Source organism: Aspergillus viridinutans (assembly GCF_018404265.1).
Source record: "Aspergillus viridinutans IFM 47045 DNA, scaffold_7, whole genome shotgun sequence".
NCBI classification, from domain to species: domain Eukaryota; kingdom Fungi; phylum Ascomycota; class Eurotiomycetes; order Eurotiales; family Aspergillaceae; genus Aspergillus; species Aspergillus viridinutans.
In genome coordinates, this window is record NW_025091223.1 from 1646983 (window position 1) to 1667646 (window position 20664).

Here is a 20664-nt window from a genome sequence, read left to right on the forward strand (position 1 = left end):
GTATTAGGATCTGTCTATGCTATATATCTTCAAGGATGCGGATATTCATCATCTGTAGAATCAAATCGCGGCTGCGGAGCTTTGACTAAAAGAGAGCAGGAAGCACTGTTGCCTACTCTGTAAATGCACTCTAGCTTAAGCATGGCTGAGGGGTATCAGGCCTTTGCATTAGACCAAGCTTTTAGTTATGTAATTGGTGGACACATTAGCAATAAAGGGCTACTCCCCCGCAGAACCATAATATATAACATTGTTTCCTCATGAATCACAAGCTTCACTATTAACTAGACTAAGACAGCCCACATAAACCATCCTCCTATACTGCAATCACTTTATCAGTATATGCCTTGCATCTTGAAAATCCTCAAACTAATAGCTGTTTCGGAACACCATGGCGTCTGCTGATAATGAAAGGCCTGCTCAAGGGCGCAAAGGGCGCGGAATCATTGTGGTATGCACTATCAGCAATATTGTGATTTTGCATCCTTCTGCCTGTCTTCCGGTTGCTTAGAAATTCTTGACTGAACCTCCCGTATTTCCAGAAGAGAACCTATCAACCTTCCTCCACACTGTCCTGATCACCACCCCAACCTCAGGCCAGCAACAGCCTACTGAGAACTGCACGATACACCACTGGGACCATCCTGTCCAAGCTCGGAGCCGGTCTGTAATGATCCAGACTGGATTATCTGTAGATAGTCTCAGCTACGTTGAAGGGTTCCGCGAGCTGAGCCGTCTTAAACTGCCTCAATCTCAATCCTCCCCGCAGGAGATACATGACTATCTGTCTTTATTAATCCAGGAGACACCTGTTGCACTTTGCCCGGCAGGTGATGATGCTGAGAGTCATCAGGCAGCAATTCTCCAACTAGTGAGAAGGTTAGAGGAGCAAATTGAAAAATCAGCAATACCACCAGAGGATACAGAAGACGTGTCTTTTGATATGGACACAGAAGTGCTGCTGTGCTGTGCACAGGTAATTGGAAGTACTGCAGACACGCTGTTTGCAGATGAAGACAGTGTTTGGCGATGGGAAAAGCCCACGAGTGTGTATCACACGGGCTGGGAAAAGGGGTGGGTAAGCACTATTGATGTCGCTGTAGAGGCAGCAGTTTGGGAAGCAGGGCGGAACACCTCACTTCGAGTTGAAGGGGTGGATAGAAGACAGAAGGATTTCATGTTTAATAGAGAAGGGCGTATCTCGTGGATGATTCCTCCAAAGTCCTTCCGGGAATGAGTGGGGGAATGCTGTGTACCTGTTATTCTACCTGCTCTCATGGTTATAATTCACACCACATAGGCTGTAGATATTGTTAATTTTCTTATCAGATACCATAGAATGACAACTTTGAACATGATGATGCCTTGTCCACACAGCGCAGTTTGATCTAGTCCAACCACAGATCTTGACTGGAGTTGGATCCAACAATCATGCAACCTTGTGTTGTCACTTATGTGCCAGTGGCATAGGTAGGCGCATCCTCGGAACTCCTTCCTTGACTGGGAGTGGATTTCCCATGTGGTGGATTCAACCGTGGCGCTCTGGTCACTGCCAAACTTGACGGCCCCCAGGACTATCACATTTGGAAGTCGCTCTGCTTGCCCACACTTTGGTCATCTGATTCCTCACTACTTATGGTGGGGTCCTCAGTGATGGTCCCCTTCGAGCTCAGTTTCTCAAGTGGCGCAGTCGTACTTAGCCGAAAAACAAAAACTGGTTAGCAGACATTACAACAGAGTAAGAGTAATGACCTCTTTTGCTAAACCCAAGGTCCAAGGACATTCAGCTATTTTGCAATCCTGCAACCAAAATGGATGTCAGTTGTCAGGGTTTATGAGTGCCCCATCCCGTCCCGTTCCGCAATTGTAGTCTGATCGGAAAATCTATTCTGCATGAAGTTCCGGCCAAGTGGGGGTCGGGCATGAAACAGCTTAGGTAGCTTATCGCAAGCCTCATCAACCATTTTTTGTCCCCACGTCTCTAATGACATCTCCGAGTTTGGGTGCTCGCTAGCGAGTGCAAAAACTTCCAATGCTGAACACTTGTTGCTCCAGGATCAGTGAGTCCGTTACATGCGCCTCCGTATGCCGTAGATAGCTGACACCTCGCCGGTTAGGAACCTTTTGAGACAGCATACTCTACACTCTTGAATCTGAGCCGTTGCATAGTGTTCGCCAAGAAAGAGATGTCCGATGAAGTGGGGGAAAAAGCACTCAATGGAGAATGGGAGAGGATATCAAATAAATGCTTTGAGATAAAGGAAGATATGGTGATGCATTTCGAAGGGCGATCGTGTAACATCACAGACAGCCAGGGAAACCCTATCCCCCACGGCGAGCTTGGCCAAAGCGATGGTTTGACCAAGAAAGATGTGTTTCCTGGCTACAGGTGCTATGTGATGCTAGCACGTGTGATGTTTGAGAAAAGGACCTCATAGCGTCTAAACGTGAGTGACTTCTTTCTTTTCAATTTTGGGGCTACCCTTCTCTTTCGTTGGTCTACACGTCATTCAACCCTTCTGGATCTCCTAGACCTAAGATGTTGGAGACATTAAACCCGTCCCAGTAGCCCATCCTGATAACTAAGAAAGTGTCTTCGTTAACCCTTTCTGGTAAATAGAGAGACAAGCAATTGGTGACTTGCAGGCCCCCTGTTTCCCTTTCGTCCCTCCAAAGTCTACTTGTACGGATTCCTGTCTGGAACGGTTCGGGAAGCTTTTCGATCATGTGGCGCCTCATAAATGAGAACGACAAGTACGGACTGTCCACGGAAGTCGCCGGATGCCCTGAATATTATGAGTCTCACTTCATATTTGAACGCTCAGTATAACGCACCCGGAATCTCTGACTCTCGCCGTGGGCGTTTAGTCGACCTGCCTGATATGTCGATGTCACCATATCTTGACTTGGTGTGCTTGGATGTTCGCCGAGTTGTGTGCACTGAAGCTTCTTCCTGGCTCGAAGAATGTATCTGCGTTGAATTCCGATCATGCTCTGGGCATATCATGAGTTAGCATGAAATGATGTAGATGACCGAGGGATGTGGATGGTCTAACGAACCTTCCAAAGACAACCTATCCCTCTGCGCTCTGGCTGACAAGTTTTGGCCGCCGAGACGTTCTGTCTCCGGAGCCTTAGAAGACTCCTCCGTTGACATCATCCATGAAGAAGATCGAGCATGAGCCACACGATCGTCAGTTATGTTTCGCGGTAAATTCTGACAAAGTCTGCCCGTGACTTTTCTGAGAGGCCTCGGAGTCTCCTTTGATCCCCACCATTGCTCAAGTCGATCGTAGAAAAGCGCATCCGCCGGAATGGGGGGCAAATTAGAAATGAAATAAGAAAGAGAAGTTAGTATGAATAGGTCTTGAGCAATTGAAAGCACCCTCATGGCAAAGTAACGTGCACGGCGTCTAACACTTCGTCGTTGTTTAGATCTCGCCTGAAGTGACTGTTCGGTTTCTGCAAGAAGTTCAATCCACGAATGGACCTGCTCTTGTTGGTTGTCGGTGAGCGGATCATGTATTCTTAGCATCTGGCCTTCGAGACGTGGCCTAACCTCGTAATCGAGCAGTTTTTGGCTCTCCTCCATCTTCCTGGTGGATCAACAACGGGTTTTCGTTGTCTGGAGATTGGGAACGACAGGAGGAGCGGGACAGGACGAGACGGGACAGTGCGAGCTTGCAGGGGACATGGCTCCATCTTATCTTTCGCTACACGTGATGGTTTCTGGGGGTACTTTGTATTTAGGAGTATAGTTCAGCCCTCCGATTGGCAAAGTGTGTCAAGGCAGCGCTGACAGATCTGATCCATTGGGCGGACTTAGATAGCATTGGCTAAGTATCTGCATACCAAGGGGAGATCAGTAGCCAGTGATGCACTTCCAAGCAGGGACAAGGCTGAGAAATGCACTCCAATGATATTGCACGGGACGAGACCAAATGATGGATGGATTGAGCCTCTCGTCTCGTCTCGTCCCGTCCCGCCCCATCATTTCTTGTCCGGCCTCGTCCTCCTCCTCCGCCTTGTCTCGTTCCCCCTGATCGCCTCATCTCGCTGGAAAATTTGTGGACAGGGGATGGTCATAGCTTAAGTGATGGGGTTCGTTGCGAACCAATTATGTTCGTCTTCGCCGGCTGGCTCATTGTTAGCTCCGAGTTCAAATGCGCCATCAGGATAAATCCCTGGTCTATCTAACTAGAGAGGATAGAGCATAAGGCTCAAGCGACATGTAGGATGCGCTCAGGTCGCATAAGTATCAGACGCAAGCTGATCAGCTCCTTAAGCTGCTCGAACAAGTGACATTGAATGATGGTTGTCCTTGGGATATATAAGTACTGGGTCGATAGCCCCCAGTTTGAATCACAGTCAACGTTCAATTCATTTAAACACATTGCAAGGTTATATATACCTATACTTTGACCAAAAGCCTATTCACGATGAACTGTCCTAAGTGCGGCAAAGGCAACATGACTGAGAGGATCCACTGCGAGTACTGTGGAGCTGAGCTCCCCAGAGCCATGGATCGTCCTAGTTTGCCAACGGTATGGACTCTGCTAGGTACCTACTTTCAGTCGATCTTTCGTAAACTTACTGGTCACAGAAAGGCAATATCTAGGCTCCTGTCACCAGATGAACTCGTCGTGAATCATCTTTTGCGATTCAAGGGGGCGAGGTAGTCGCGATTTTGGTCTATCCAGTCTGGGGGAAAAGGGGACCCCAAACACTCCTTTTTGTGTACTGTCAAGGTTTCTATGTCACTCTTTTGTCCGGATAACTATCGAACTTGGAGACTTGTCTGTCCTTATTAGGTTTCAAGCATAACTATTTACATAAAGCTTATAAAAAAAAGAATAAGTGGAATCATTTCACAATCACAAATGAGGCGCTGATTAGTCATACTTCCATAGTCCCTCACTCCCTCACCTGGGGGGCTGGAGCAGGAGCAGGCTATATGTAAATATGCCTGACCTTCCCTTACGTTCCACAGTATAAATCGGACAAAAGTATTTTCATTCTTCTTGTTTGCTCATACACCGCAGACAGCTTTCAATTACAGCCTTTTTCTCAAGCACTGCAGTTTCTGCATCCAAAATGGACATTCCAGCCTCTTGCTCAGCGTGTAGCTGGACCCTTGAGCGCCAGGAAGGCTGCCGATATGAAAGCCACGTGAAGTTATTCTACGAAATGAGCGACCGTGGCGTGTGGTCCTTAGGGTCGAAATTTATCCTGAAAGAGAGATCCAACAGTCCTCCCAATTTTGAAGCTGCAAATCTCAAATTCTTGCGCAAGGAGACTTCTATTCCTCTACCGGATGTTCTTGACGATTGGACGGAGGACAATGGACGCTACTTCCTGCTGATGAGCCGCGTCCCTGGCGTGCCTCTGAGTAGTGTCTGGGAGAACATGCCCGCATCCGAGAGAGAAAATATCGCAAAACAGACGGCCGATTACCTGGTGCAGCTTCGCAAGCTGCAGTCTGAGACGATGCACGCCCTTCGTGATCAACCGCTTTACTCTGCCTCTCTTTTCCCAACCGGCTACGGTCTTCCTCACGGCCCGTTTTCATCTGACGAAGAACTCTGGGCGGACATGTCGATGGCGTTGAAGGGTGTCCCCGAGGCCGTTCGCTTGCGCCTTCGAGAACGGATGCCCCCCGCAACACCCTACACGTTCACCCACGGCGACCTAACCTACGTCAATATCATGGTCAAAAACGGCCAACTTACGGGCATAATCGACTGGGAATCTTCGGGATACTTTCCCGTCTGGTGGGAATACACGTGCGCAGGAATCGGCTTGGGCAGGGGGGATAAAGAGTGGAAGACCTTGCTGCAACAGTACATGCCTTGTCACGCCGATGCCCGTGAATTCTGGTTGGATTTTTACGCCCTGACCAGGTATCCTGATCTGGATGAAAGAGGCTGGAAGGTTCTGAAAGACAACGATAAAGCATAGCAGTTCAAGTACAAGTACCAGACCTTGCTTGTGTCTGTAGTAGGTACTAGATCAGTAGCCCTATTGAGCTAAGCAGCGATAGACAATTCATATCCAGTCAATTCACATCCCTGCCACCATACCCTCCCACTTTCCCTACAAATCCTGAATATACCCATTCGAAGTACAAGTAAACAATTGCAACTATCACACATTAGCCCGGCCCAGCCCACCCCCCTCACTCAAATCAACTCCAGAGGCAAAGCTTACAATCGTATAACAACAAACCGGCATCATCCCATCATTCGGACACGCATCCCCCACCGTCTTCGGATCCGCAAGCGTACCTACACATCAGTCCGTTAGTCCGGTCCCAATTTCCAATTCCATTTGCAGGGGGAAATGCTGGGATGAGGACATACACTTCTCCCCCTGGAAGAAATTCGGGGCGTACCGCGCCGGAGCGAGATCGTCGCAGCAGTACGCTTGTTGGATCATTCTGCTGCCGTCTGTGGCCATTTCGCAGTAGTAGCTTAAATCGGCGCGGGCGAGTTGGGAGGTGAGCGTCAGGGTGGAGAGGAGGAGGGTTGTGGGGTTTAATTGGAGTTTCATTTTGGTATTTCTGTTGGTATTTTCTGTTGGTGTGGTTTTTTTGGATATGCTGGTTGCTGGTTGTGGTTGTGGTTGTGACTTGATGAAGATGGGATGTGCAGGTGATAAGATGCTGAGTCTGTTGAAATAGATGAAAGTGTACTAGGGATGGATTGACGCGGACGCGTTATGTGGCCGGTCCCTTGCATTGTTTGAGATGGCGTGGTATGTGGCTCGTGGATGAAGTATGGATCATCGTCATCTATGCAGGTGTGGCACGAGATAATGATCCGCGTTCTCCTTCCTGGAAGTGAATCATGTTTTACGTGGTTGTCAAAGTGTGGTAGCCTCCAAGACATACGGGTTGCTATGTCAAGGACTACAAGTATGAGACATGAGTGGACTAATTTATTATCCCTTGCGGAGATCAATTAAGTACTAGACGAATTCACTGTCTGTACATGCTAGTTGAGATCGAGCTCGGAAGGACCAGTGAGATCCAAGCTCGTCTTGACGGTGACTGCCTGGCGGCCGGAGCCAAAGGAAGCCTGGCTTCCAGACTTGGAGGCTGGCGCAGACTGGCCAAGGAGGGTGACAGCGTTGATCTTCACGTCCGTGCGGACGAACTTGCCCTTGACCCGGAGACGGCCCTTGCGGTACGTGAAGTCCAGCTCGAGGGTGGCGCGCTGCTCAATGGAGTCGCCGTCGTCGAGGTACAGGTTGCCCGAAGCGGTGCCGTCGAGACCTGGGGCAATGATGAGCTCGAAGCCCTTCTTGCGCAGCTCGGTGGTGGTCATGGCGGACTCGGACCGGATGGGGATGATGCTGCCGCCGCGGATGTGGATGGGGATCTCGGTCACGTCGATGTTGCTGAGGGTGACGTTGGCTCCGCGGCCGCGCAGCGCGGCGCCCGTGTGCCAGTCGTAGTAGATGTCGTCGGGGAAGTATGCGTCGACCGAGGTCTGGCTCCCGTCGGCCACAGGGCTGACCAGGATGGCGTCGCCGTAGAAGAACTGCAGCTGATTGCTAAAGGTGTTCGTGTCCTTGGGATAGAGGTAGAACATGGGCTGCAGGAAGGGCTCGCCGGTCTGGGTCTGCCGGTGGAAGGCCGTGTAGATGTAGTCAAGCAGCTTGTAGCGGATGTCGATGGCCTTGCGAGCGGACTCGGCAACGGTGGGCCAGCGGTACAACTCCTGCGGAATGCCGGTGATTTCGTTGTGGTTGCGGAAGAAGGTGTAGAAGGCTCCGAGACGGGCCCAGCGAGCGCAGAGCTCCTCGGTGGTGTTGCCGCCGAACCCGCACACGTCTGATCCGATCATGGGCACCTGGAACATCGAGGCAAACGCAAGCATCTGCGCGATGGAGATGCGGTACTTGCTCCATTCGGAGATGTTGTCACCAAGCCTGCTGCCATTTAGTATAGATTCGCAGATTGAGAAGGATTGCCCCTACCAGTGTCCAACGTGGGCGCCAGCACCAGCATATGTGCTACGAGTGATGACCAAAGGCCGCACCTCAGGGCGTCGGTGCTGCATGGCATTGCGAGAAGCAGAACTCATCACTGTTACATGTTAACTGGGCTCATCACCAGCCGAGAGACGCTACTTACTGGTACCATAAAGGTTGTGAGTGTCATACTCGGCATACCCCTCGCCGGCATGGATGATGTCGGTATTGATGGTCTTGTTGCTGAGGGAGCCGGCTTTATTGCGGATCATGTACGGAGGGTTGATCAGGTCACGGTTAGGCAGACCAACCTTGGATCCCTTGGTGGACCGCTTCGACGAGGACGAGGGCTGGAAATCACCAGGGAATCCGGGCAACGGGCGCGGGCTGCTGGGACGAACGGGGGGAGCGGCGGGAGGCAGGTTGTTCTCCTTCGAGTAGGCCTCGGGATCGCTGCATGGATAAGGGCAGAAGTTGGCGGCCTCGTTCATATCGATCCACAGACCGTCAATATCGACGCCAGTGTTGCTGTCGAAGAACTTGCCAAACTGGTCGTTCCAGTACTGTTGGATGTTAGGATGGAACCAGTCGGGATACGCAGTCACACCAGGCCAGACGGCACCTGTATAGGTTAGTCGTCTGGGTGTCGTTCGTTTGACGTGAGACTTACCCTCGTAGAGGCTACCGTTTTGAGTCTGCAGGAAAATGCCTTGCTCCATTCCATCGTTGTAGCCGCCATTGTCTAGGCGTTTGTCAATATGATTCCCCTCCATACTGGAAAGGTAACTTACCGCTCACGCTGACGGCGGGGTCAACCATGACGATGTAGTGCTGGTTGTGGCTATGAAGATATGTCACCAACTCACGCATCTTCTCAAGAGGGAACCGCTCAGGGTCAAGTGTGAACACCCGACGTCTGTCCATGTAGTCAATGTCGGTCCACATGGTCTCTAAAGGAATCTTCGCCTGGGTGTAGTTGTAGACAACCTCAGCAACCTCGAAGACATCACGATAGCCGTATCTGCATTGGTGGAACTAGAAGAGAATTAGACAAAATGACCGGCAGACCGAAAGAGGAAACGTACACCGAACGCCCAGTAGGACTGCATAGCGGGAAGACCGACGACTTTCGCATATTCGATGCTGGCGTCCTTGGGGGTAGCACCGGTGAAGAAGTAAAAGTCAAAGACACCCCCCAAAGTGTTGTACTCCAAGTACTGCTTGCCGTCCTCGGTCTTGTCGATCTTGATGTCCATGCCGTTGGAGTTCAGAAAGAAGACACCGTGAGTGCCGTGGCCACGGTGGTCATAGTACACGGGATGAGTACCATACAGGTTGGTCTTTTCAGGAATAGCATAAGCATCACGGTTCCACATGGTACGCGTGTAGTTGGTGGTCTCCAGGCGAAGAGAATCAGTGTGCTCTCCAAGACCGTAGAGATTAGGATCATCGGGCAACCAGGTGCGGAGGTTCAGATACTGCGACTGGAAGATGAGGTTCGAACCGGTGGTGTCGAAGAGCACCTCGCCGCCTCTCTTGACCTTGAAGGAGAAAGGATTCGCCTGATAGTCGAACTTGAGCGCCGACTTCTTGCTCGATCCACCTTTGCCATCCACGCGAGGGAGAACCGACTCGGGGACCTGGTAAACCTCCTCATCGGCGTCATAGATCTTAACATGCAGACGTTTATCTAGAAAGGAGTAAGCTACAAATCATTGCCGTTCAAAGCTGAAAACCTACCAGTCTGGTACTCCACAAGAAGTTTCAGGTTCTTCAAGTCGGTGCCGTAAGTGTTGCACGGTTTACCGGCCAAGGTCAAATCCGCCGTCAATGAGTTGCCGCCCTCCTTGATATTCGTGGCCTTGTAACCAGGACATTTCTGGGTATTGTCCCTGACGCCGATCACAGCAGCGCCCACAAGGGGGGCAAGGAGTAGCAGCGATCTCAACATGTTGAGGTTGAGACTTGAGATCGTTACTGAGGATGAAGTGAATCGAGAATGAGGGAGCGCAGGTTTATATGCGTTTGACGTGCGCCTTAGCGGCAGAACATTCCATCGGATGCATCTTACACTTTCCCGGAGCACGGCCGGTGGCGCGGGCGTTCATCTCACTGTATGACAAACAGCAGACACATCAGATCAATCTGATCCAAGTACGCGGGACGATTGCGCGGAGATTACGCCTGGGCCAAAGTCTACAAGTACCCGGCAATTGGCCGGCTTGGGGCTGGGCAAGAGAGCTCAGTTGGATTCTTTTAAAATGAGGTCGATTAGCGGGGAAGAAATGGAGCAACACGAAGGTCATCAAGTGCATTACTTCATTTGCAGGGTCTTGGACAGTCGGTCAAATATCGGGGATCCAACCAGTCCGTTTCTGGTGCAGATGATGCTGATCTTGTCCTGGAATGGGAACTACATAGTGAATATTATGCACTATAGCATGCACTCTATTGGCGTATTGTAGGGATCATGCACCCAGTCAGTAGTTATTCTTATTATTAGCACCCGCGTTGATCCTGAGACTTGTTCATGCGTCATTGTGTTGATGATTTCATGTCTTCATATATGTTAGCTTTGAGTCAAACGAAGTTGTGCGAGCTCAACGTGGAGAGGCTGAGGAGCTCCCAACCTGCAAAATGCAAATGATTTGGAAGCTTCAAGGCCATCGATGCCGGCCCGACATCAAAATCGTCGTCTCGCCAAGCATCTACACAGGCACGCTGACTGGTGGAGAGCAACAAATCACCAGTTGCCAAGAGGAGCTTTCCCCGCTTGTCTCCCCGCTATGAAGCCTGTGATGGCCGTGGTGGCAGGTCGAGGCCGGGGCTCTGAACGCTTAAGCAGGGTAGTACGCATTAGTGATGGCACGGTTTCGTCGGAGATCGTATTCGAGTCAGCCAAAATCATCGAGAGATTAGACCCTGATACTGCAACGAGGAGTACAGGCAGGCCGAGATGGACTCAACATGAACGCATAAGATTACATGGGCACTCATTTCAAGGGCGTATATAGATCCCATCATCGCTCCTGATTTCTATCCTGTTGGCCCTTGTGGCATGTACATGTTCTCTTCTGGGAGTAGGAAGCAAAATCTCCGATATCTGTAGGGCAAATATGTACTTTTGGTGTTTTGTATCCACTGTGTACTTACTCACATTGACATCAACAGTACAAGAATGGAATCGTGAAGGGAGCGATATATTGCCTATGGACCCTGACCTCGACCGTGGCTATAATTTTAGTTTATATAGTAACAGGCATCTTTGGTTTCACCATGTCTTCAAGTGGCCTCGAATGTGACTTCTGGATTCATCTATTGACGGTCACAGAGCGTCTCCAGGATATTCTAAAGTCGATCAATTAGAGCCAACGTCTTATACCCAAGGCTTCTAGACCCAGGCAGCCTGAGCCAAGACATGGCCTAGTTGTTTAACATGAGCTACCTCGCTGTCCTACTTGCTCTCATTACCGCATATGAAGAAAGGAGCATTATTTATCAAAGAGCCACCCGACGTCAACCAAACTTTGACAACTTTCAAAATGTCTATATTCCAGCCTGGATGCACATATATCAATCATCAACATCAGTACATGGCATGGTCATCATCGCAATGCAAAGAACATCACAGGTATGTGCGGTGTCATCGAAAAAGAATCAACAAAACAACCCCAAAAACGCCACCAGTATGGACACGTCCAAGTCAGGCTACTGAGCAGCCGAAGCAGCCTTGACGTCTTCCTCCGAGCTCATGATCTGGACCTTGATTGCTCCAGTCTTGGGGTTCGCGGCCGTCTCGAACGCCTTGAGGGCATCCTCCAGCGCGAACCGGTGGGTAACCAGGCGCTTCAAATTGATCACCCCGTTCTGAACCAAACGAATGGCGCGAGGCCAGGTGTTGCAGTAGCGGTACTGGTACTGCAGGTCGATCTCTTGTGTGCTGAGGCGCATGAACGGGATCGTCATCTCGTTCTTGCCGACGCCGATGACGAAGACCTTGCCGCCGAACTTGACACTCCAGATGGCGGAGGCCACACTGCTCTCTACACCTGTGCATTCCAGCGCCAGACGGGGCCGCAAGGCATCCGGACCGGATCCTTGGCCGTCGTTGAACACATTGACAATGGCATTGGCTTGGTCCTCGGCAGAGAGACCAAACTGGACCTTGTAGGTGCGCACCTCGGGGACAAGAGATTTGGCGAACTCCAGACGTCCCTCGTCAATATCCGTAATGACGAGCGGGGTAGCACCGGCAGCTTTCGCGCTGAGCAGAGTGATCAGACCAATGGGACCAGCACCCGTAATCAAGCACGGATCACCCAGACGGAGTCCGCTGCGCTCAATTGCCGCAAGAGATACACTGAGGGGTTCCAGCAAGGCTCCATCCTCGAAGCTCATGTCGCCGATCTTGTGGCACCAGACAGCGGGGTGGTTGACATAGCGTCGTAGCAGTCCGTCAACGGGGGGTGTGGATAGGAAGGCAACATTCAAGCAGCCGTTATAGCGTCCAGTCAGACAGGGTTCGCAGGCGTGGCAAGGAATATTGGGCTCGATAGCAACACGATCGCCGGGTTTGAGGCTTGTAACATCGGGGGCGACCGAAATCACTTGACCAGCTGACTCGTGACCCAGGATGTGATCGCCCTCGACGATCATTGGGCCAATGCAACCCGCATGCCAGAAGTGTACATCAGATCTTTGTGTTGCGAAAGTCATTGGTCAGCTGACTGCGCACGACTTGAGGAAGCAGGACGCACACAAGGAATAAGAAGAGCATACCCGCAGATACCTGTGCTGCGAACCTCAATTGTAACCTCACCAGGCTTCAGTCCGTTGCCGCTCTTGACATCTTCCAACGTTGGCGTTGAGTCCGCGATCCACAGATCGTGCGCGGGGTTTGTGTAGACGCCGATGTTAGGCTTCTCAAGAACAGTTGTGGTTGCGGTAGCCATGGTATCCGACTCGTGGTGGAAGGACTGGAAAAGACAAGCAAGAGGAAATCAAAGGGTATAGAGAGTGAGGGAAAGATTGTGCAAGGAGGGGATAGAGGGGAGGGTAGTAGGGGGACCAACAAGCTTTAATACTCGAGTTGCCCCTCTAAGAAATAAAAGAGTACAAAAAATTCATGACGGATATTCAGCTACCGCTGGCCGAATGATAATCCTCCATGATTATGATTATCGAAGATCCATAGGTGGCCAGCAGGAATCAGCATCGAAGCTCAGCTCCTGAGTGTTGTAACCTCCTGCGGGACAGGGAGTGGGATGGATGGAACGGACTCTATCGAATGGTCCGTTTAGCCGGTGTCTTTTGTTCCTGTTGTCAACTTGTCCCCGCAGTCCGCGGGGGTTTTCCATCTGGACCTCTCTTCATTGGTTGAAACCAGACGCAAGATCCATCTGCAATTGGAGTACCTTTCTCTACTCTCTATGGTACTGCTGAAAGGCCTGCTTTGGGGTAGGTCACTATGGTGTCGGAAAATTGAGACATCACCGGAAGGAAGGAATTGTCCCGGAATACTTGTGCCTCAAGTGCAGTAGATAGTGTGTAATATAAGCTACCTAGTTCCGGAGGATCTTTGCGACAACTGCTGTATGGTAGACCTATACAATGACCCTGATCCATGAGGGAAATAGCCCGATGGAGAGAATCCTGCTTGTCCTGCAACAGTATCCATAGTTGGCTACTCAATATATTCGTCTCAGGGTATCTTCAGTCGACATGAAACACAGTTTTACCTTCCTGATCTTGAATACTGTCATTGAGACGCCCACTCGGTTAAATTAATTTACAAAAGGTTATTTTAGCCTCCCGGTGGATCTCAAAGCGTCAATGACCCACGAAAGCCAACAACTACGGAACAAAAAAGAAAAAAAGAAAAAAAGAAATAGAAAGAACAAACCACGACATTCAAAAGTCGCACAAGAACCTCAAAATCTCGGTGTTTCATTGGTCCATCCCAAAATGCGCTTCCTGTCCCGTGGACTGCGGCCCAGAGTGGCAATTCTCCGGCGGGCTCGTCATCCTTTGGTGGAGAATATCATTCGCGTCGGGCTGTTTCTTACCGACATCATCGAAATGATACTCAAGCCAGGCTACTCCGTACTTTCCGACGGTTCATGTCTTTGGTGGACTGGAGCATGCCAAAAAAGTGATACCTTGCTCTGAGCTATGCAGTATGGAAGATTCAGATCTTCACATGACCAGGGTTTACTTGACAGGATTGAGACGTGACCAGACGTGGATCGTCATCTTCGACATGCAAAAGGAAGCCAGCCCTGGTAGATGGAACCAATAAATGAGAAGCCGCACACAAAACAGCTGTGCAAAGGTCCGAACCAGCATGAAATCTGCCTCGTTGTGCTGAGGCCTACCCATCGCGCTCTTGCAGAACCAAGCGGCTGAGACTCTCATGAATAATCTGCAGCGGGACATCGAATATGAACTAAGATACTTACAAGGATGATTGGCACACCAGGGCAGAACAGACTGAGACTCGTTAAGCATTGTAAGTGACACGTCTGTCAGCGAGCCAGAGACCCACTCTAGGTGTTGGTCAACCGACGAGTAGACGTGAGCTACAGAGCCGATATTGACACCAACCGCATATCGAAACCCTCTATATCTTCCAGAAGAAGCTTATCTTGTTTGTGTCCACTCCAAGCCGGATAGAAGAAGTAAATCTCATGGGCCGTTTGCTACTTTACCCGAGGACCCCGCGCCTCTCACATGGACATTGGGCGCGTCGTCTCGCCATCTGCCCAATCCCAACTGAGCATTTGTTTGCAGGCTTGTGGATCTTCATAGTGATAGTATGACGTTTCTTGCAGGTGTGCTGGTACTTGTGATTGGTACACTCCAAGTCACTCGAGGCTAAGCATGCGGATGGTTAATAGAATCTTCACCAGCCGCAAAACGGACTCGACTGTTAATAAATAGACAGTTTCTGGTCGTGCCAGCGATTTCGAGAACGGGTCTGGCACCAAGGTGACGACGTGCAAACAATCTTGCTCCTCCGTAAGTCAATACCGGTGTCAGTCGCGCTATGCCAGTGAGTCGACTTGCCTCTAGAGAGTACAGACCTCAAAGCGAACCACCAAGTATTGCACTTTGATTTACGTCTCAGTCGTAGCTCGTAACTTCAAGGCCAGAGACTGTGTCAGGTTTAAGAGAGTTCATTGCAAATTTCTTCTGATAGCATATGCAGAGCTTCGTAGAAAAGATCACCTGCAATCTTGGCTGACAACGACCGAGATAGACCTGGATATCTAGCCCTTCCGCGAGTCCAAGGCTAGAGAAGTTCAGTAATTCAATCAGACATCCTTGAGTCAACAAGTCAGAAGATTCTATGTTTCGCTAAACTTGTGCTGCAAGCTTCATCGGGTCTGGGTATCTCTCAGACACTCAGCCCACGAACTGTAACTTTTGCACAGCAACAGTCTCCCCTGTTTCTGAGGATAATCTCATGCTGAATCTCTCAGCAGTAAGTACGAAACCATTGAGGGGATGCAAGCGAGGGCTCAAAAGGGATGTCCCCAAGATCCTTCTGGCATTAAAGTAGATATTTACATCCTCTTAACGATGAGAGCCTTTAAACCTTCATGGCAAAATGCCATACGTGGTGTTGCTTGAAGTAGGGATGAATGGAAGTCACGTTGCCAAAATCTTGAAAGTGCACGATCGTCACGTGACCACCAAAGCGGCGGCCTTTTTCCATTCCCTGAAGTTCCCGAGCGTCAAATCTCAGTCTTCGGTCTTTGCAATTGCGCGACAATCCTGTGTTTCTGGCTACTGACCTCCCGCCATTGGACTACTTTGTCCCTCGCCGGTGACCCTCAAAAGTTGTCTCTCTTTTTCTACCGTCTTTCCCTTCCAGTCGCCATCACAATGCCCGTCACGGCTTCCCGTGCCGTGCTGCGGCAATCGCAGTTCCTGACTCGCAGAACTGCGGTCAGATATGCCTCCAACACCTCTGAGGCCGCGTCGAAGGCCAGTCAGACTGCCTCTTCTGCGGCCTCAAAGGCCTCCGAGGGTCTCTCCCGTGTCACTTCGACGGCTGGTCCTGCGATCTCAAACGCTGCTCAGGGTCTCGGTAGCGCTCTTAGGAAGGTCGGTGGAAGAACCGGGAAGGTCATTGCCTTTGTCGACTGTAAGCAAATTCTTTCCCTTTCCTGCCCTGTTTTGTCCTCTTCGTTGATGATGGAGTGATTGGCGTGAGTGCTTGACCTCTGATTTGGCCATCATTCCGATCCATGGCTTGGGGAACATCGTCCCTTGATACTGCTCGACACGTGCCGTTCAATGCTGACTTTTGTGCTCCTGCAATAGCTTTGATACCCCCTACTATCTACTACTCGAAGGTTGGCCTCGAACTCGCTAAGCTGGTATTCCGTGGCCAGAACATGACTCCTCCGTAAGCACATCCAGCACCGTGCAAGACACCAGGCGCACACGCAGTCCACTGACTTCCATATTAGCAACCTGGCTACCTTCCAGGCTTACTTCCAGCCTTTGGTTAATGCTGCTCGCAACCCCGCCAACCTCAAGAACTTCTCTCCCCAGAACATCATTTCCCGGGTTCGCAATGCCAACAAGAAGGAGATTGCTTTCGCTGGCGTTACCGCCGCCGAGGTTGTCGGTTTCTTCACTGTCGGCGAGATGATCGGTAGAATGAACATTGTCGGCTACAGGGGCCACGCCGATCACGGCGACCACCACTAGAGCAATTTCAATCAATCATACCTGGCCTGTTTTCTTTCCCTTGTCTTTGTTCTTCCTGTGCACTGTACTATTGTATGATAGACGATGGAATTCAAGCTGTTGTCTGAGGTAAAACATCTGAAGTCATGGCATGTTCCATGTGTTGGGCACTTGGCCATGAAGAGGTCCGTTGCGACGACTGGCTATTGACCGGGGTGACTTCGCTTCGAAAATATTGATTTTGATCTGAGAATATAGACAGACTCTATCATTGAATACTGCTTGATCCATTCCTAAGGTACCCTGTAACACATCGTCGAAAATCCTGGTTTCCCCATACATATGACACCCTGAAGGATAGGATTACTGGGACAGTAAATGCAACAAATCTATTCCAGAGACTACTGTCCTTCACAGATATAAATTCATCTTTGTACACTACATCAAAATAGGAATCCATATATTAGTTGTAGGCCTCTTATGGTGATGTGGATGTTCAAAAAAATTCGGGACACCGAGCGCTTCCTCGCATCTGATTGGTCCGTGCGGGAAAGAATTTCTGCATCGGGACTTTTTTTTGTTCGCGGAGAACCAGACAACCATCGCAACAAGAACAGCTTTGCTCAGACCAGGCGCGATCGCGTACATCGACCTATTCGCATAAGCATCTATCATCTTATGCGTTGAAGATGGACGCCTTCAAGTTGCTGACAAGGGCAACGAAGCTGAAGGGTGGCGCCGCCCCATCATCAGCGCAGAGCTCGACCCGTCTCCCGTCCACGGGCAAGGCGGCGAACCCGCAGCTCTTCCGTAGCTCGGAGGCCGACAAGGTTCTGGAAGAAGCGAGGCATGGGAAGAAGAGGAAGAGGACGGCTGGGCCGGAGGCAGCCGAGTCGGATGATGATGGTGCGGAGTTGAACTTTTTCGGCTCGAGTAAGGCTCGGCGGTCGAGTGCTTCGATGGCGAAGGAGCAGGAGCAGGAGCAGCTTGAGCAGCTTGAGCACCGAGATGAGGTGTCTGATGCGTCTGATGATGATGATGACATGGATGAGGTGCAGTGCCGTACAGTGCTGAATGCGCACAAAATCAAAGTCACGGATATGCGTGACTTGGAGGAAATCCAGCCTGTGCGTGTTGAAAGTGAGGAACCGAAGAAGAAAAAGAAGAAGAGGAAGCAACAGGAGGAGTCTACGCCGACACTCACTAAAAAGGAGCAGAAAAAGGCTCGCAGAGTTTATCCTCAGCCGCTTGTCTCGTTCAAGGAGTTGCGCACCCGGTACAAGATTTCTAGCCGGCTTGCCGAGAACGTCGCCGAGCAGGGATTTACTGTTCCGACGGAAGTCCAGCTGGGTACTCTGCCACTGTTACTGGATGGTTTCAAAGCTTCCGGGAATTCAAAAGATGCTGAAAGCATTGAACCGGACTTATTGGTTGTCGCCCCAACCGGCAGTGGAAAGACTCTGTCTTTCTTGATTCCAGTGATCAACAAGATAGTCCGGCACCACCATGAACAAGAGGAGGAGCGTGGCATCTTCTCTGTCGTCGTTGCACCCACGAAAGAGCTTGCGAGCCAGATCGTGAACGAGGGAAGGAAGCTGGTCCATGGGACAGGGGTGAAGATTACACTAATGAAAAAGGGCATGCAAGTGGTGGATCGCGAGGATGACGACGATGAGAACAGTCACAGCGAAGATAGTGACGAAGCTTCGGAATCGGAACAGGACGAAGCACCCGCTGCGAAGAAAAGTAAAGGAAAAGCCCCTGTTACCAAGAGCGATATACTCGTCACCACTCCATTACTTTTGGTCAATGCGCTCTCAGCCAATCGAACCAAACCGATGACTACTCTACCCCTGGTTAGAAATATTGTTCTTGACGAAGCAGATGTCCTGCTAGACGAGCTCTTCCGCGATCAGACGCTCGACATCTGGCGCGCCTGCACGCACCCCGAGCTCCGAGCAAGTCTGTGGTCAGCTACCATGGGATCCAACATTGAAGATCTCGCCAAGAGCACTATCAAGGAGCGGAAACAGGCCTATGATCAAACAAAGTCATATCCTTTGCTTCGTCTTGTGGTCGGGTTGAAGGACTCCGCCATCCCTAACATCGAGCATAAGCTCGTCTATGCCGCAACGGAGCAGGGGAAACTCCTCGGTCTACGACAACTCCTACATCCAGCAGCGGCCTCGGCGTCTGATGTCCGCCTCCGCCCACCGTTCCTGATTTTCACTCAGACCATCCCCAGAGCTATTGCCCTGCATTCTGAGCTACGATATGACATCCCCGCCGAGGCTGGCGGCTCATCACGAATCGCAGTCCTTCACTCAGATCTTTCCGACGGTCAACGCTCTGAGATCATGAAGAATTTCCGCAAAGGTGAAATCTGGATCCTCGTGACGACCGATCTACTGGCGCGCGGTGTGGACTTCCGGGGCATCAACGGAGTCGTCAACTACGACATTCCGAACTCCGCTGCAGTCTACGTTCACCGAGTTGGGCGAACGGGCCGAGCTGGCCGCGAGGGTGGCATCGCAGTGACCTACTATACCAAAGAGGATATCCCGTACGTCAAGAGCATTGCCAACATCATCGATGTCAGTGAGAAGCTGCGTGGCAAGGACGGAGAAAAATCCATTCAGAAGTGGTTATTGGATGCCCTGCCGGACTTGAGCAAGAGGGATAAGAAGGAGCTGAAGAGACATGGCGTCAAGGCCCGACAGTCCAACCTCAAGAGCGTCAAAGACGACAAGGAGCACCGGAAGACAAGGATTAGTACCAAGAGCGGATTTGACCGACGGATGGAGAACAAGAAGAAGGCCCTCATTGCCGCCAGCCGCAACAGAAAGTCTAAAGCGCAGTCTGCGGACGCTGGGAGCGACAACGAGAGCTGGGATGGCCTCGATGGCTAGACTTTTAGCCGTCCCCCTCATATCTACATGTATTCCTGTACAAATAAAAGTTACGATTCCCCAGAATAGCGATTCAGATCACGAATTATCATTTTTATTACTTTGTTCAACCTGAGGAACCTGCGGGACCATCATCCTCTTGAGCTTTATCGGCGCAAACGGATTATCCAGCTTATTCTCCTCCTCGAGAACCCACTCCAACTCATCACCGTCCCGGTCAAAGTAGACCGCCCAACTCCCATCCTCTTCCTGAACAGCCATAAAAGCACTCTTCCCTTCCAGCGTGATGGTCGTCTCCTCGTCCGTCCAATCCCACGGCCCGACTACATGCTGCACACTCTGCGACCGATTCCCATACTTCAGCTCATGCGTCTCTTTATCCGCATAGATCCAATTCAGCATGGGCGGGTTATCCGAGACGGTAGTTACGAGGCCAAGTCCTCTTTTCAAATGTTTCGTCTCCTCAAGCTCGGGGTAGTCGATGTAGAAGGCTTCGGCCGTGTGAGAGGGATGTTTGCGATTGGCGGGGAGAGGATCATCCAGATAGACCTGTCTGATTAGTTCCATCATAATCAAACTCAATGGATTAGGTTATATTATAGTATATTATACGCACCTTGTTTTCTCGCAATACAAACCGCTTCCCGCGTATCTCGTCCTCTTCCTGTGTTTCGCCTGAGGTTTCAATGTCGATGTTGAATCGCGCCATCCGTCTGGCGTCCATTTTGCGTTCGTTGGCTTTGCGCTGTTCGCTTACTCCCATCGCCACGCCGGTGACGGTGGGGATTGCGGCGATTGCCAGGAGGCCGATGACCATTTTGCTGTTGTGGCTGATGTAGATATATTGCAAGACGGCGTAGGGTATAAAGAGGTATGGACGTTTGCTAATTTGAAGTAACTGTGCTCGAATGTAAGATGTATACAGATTTGACAATATATGACTGGTTTCAAGTCAGTGGGTATCGCATGGATTATTTATTTGTATGGTTAATAGACATTCTAGATCGCCGTCTGATGCATCTTGTGCCTCGTGGCAATGTGACGTCAGGCGCACGTGATTCAAGCATACTTCAACCTTCTC

At 50.6% G+C, this 20664-nt stretch overlaps 7 protein-coding genes across 7 annotated transcripts; 3 read left to right on the plus strand and 4 right to left on the minus strand.

Moving 5' to 3' along the window:
* Positions 1 to 5094: 5094 nt before the first annotated feature.
* Aspvir_008990 (uncharacterized protein) lies at positions 5095 to 5958 on the plus strand (the record flags this gene model as incomplete). Its single annotated transcript, XM_043272143.1, has 1 exon — positions 5095 to 5958. The coding sequence occupies one exon, from the start codon at positions 5095 to 5097 to the stop codon at positions 5956 to 5958; it is 864 nt and encodes a 287-aa protein (XP_043128078.1).
* A 186-nt stretch (positions 5959 to 6144) lies between these two features.
* Positions 6145 to 6549, minus strand: Aspvir_008991 (uncharacterized protein; the record flags this gene model as incomplete). The annotated part of the gene is made up of 2 exons (XM_043272144.1): positions 6145 to 6284; positions 6360 to 6549. The coding sequence occupies 2 exons, from the start codon at positions 6547 to 6549 to the stop codon at positions 6145 to 6147; spliced, it is 330 nt and encodes a 109-aa protein (XP_043128079.1).
* A 443-nt stretch (positions 6550 to 6992) lies between these two features.
* agdC (putative alpha-glucosidase) lies at positions 6993 to 9925 on the minus strand (the record flags this gene model as incomplete). The annotated part of the gene is made up of 7 exons (XM_043272145.1): positions 6993 to 7932; positions 7981 to 8089; positions 8138 to 8596; positions 8645 to 8716; positions 8766 to 9009; positions 9060 to 9664; positions 9715 to 9925. The coding sequence occupies 7 exons, from the start codon at positions 9923 to 9925 to the stop codon at positions 6993 to 6995; spliced, it is 2640 nt and encodes an 879-aa protein (XP_043128080.1).
* Positions 9926 to 11682: 1757 nt separating this feature from the next.
* On the minus strand, positions 11683 to 12926 carry Aspvir_008993 (NAD(P)-dependent alcohol dehydrogenase; the record flags this gene model as incomplete). Its single annotated transcript, XM_043272146.1, has 2 exons — positions 11683 to 12670; positions 12754 to 12926. The coding sequence occupies 2 exons, from the start codon at positions 12924 to 12926 to the stop codon at positions 11683 to 11685; spliced, it is 1161 nt and encodes a 386-aa protein (XP_043128081.1).
* A 2935-nt stretch (positions 12927 to 15861) lies between these two features.
* Positions 15862 to 16695, plus strand: Aspvir_008994 (F1F0 ATP synthase subunit g; the record flags this gene model as incomplete). Its single annotated transcript, XM_043272147.1, has 3 exons — positions 15862 to 16123; positions 16303 to 16387; positions 16452 to 16695. 3 exons carry the CDS (start codon positions 15862 to 15864, stop codon positions 16693 to 16695), a joined length of 591 nt encoding a protein of 196 aa, XP_043128082.1.
* Positions 16696 to 17363: 668 nt separating this feature from the next.
* On the plus strand, positions 17364 to 19583 carry rok1 (RNA-dependent ATPase ROK1; the record flags this gene model as incomplete). Its single annotated transcript, XM_043272148.1, has 1 exon — positions 17364 to 19583. One exon carries the CDS (start codon positions 17364 to 17366, stop codon positions 19581 to 19583), a length of 2220 nt encoding a protein of 739 aa, XP_043128083.1.
* Positions 19584 to 19661: 78 nt separating this feature from the next.
* On the minus strand, positions 19662 to 20400 carry Aspvir_008996 (uncharacterized protein; the record flags this gene model as incomplete). The annotated part of the gene is made up of 2 exons (XM_043272149.1): positions 19662 to 20132; positions 20200 to 20400. 2 exons carry the CDS (start codon positions 20398 to 20400, stop codon positions 19662 to 19664), a joined length of 672 nt encoding a protein of 223 aa, XP_043128084.1.
* Positions 20401 to 20664: the final 264 nt, after the last annotated feature.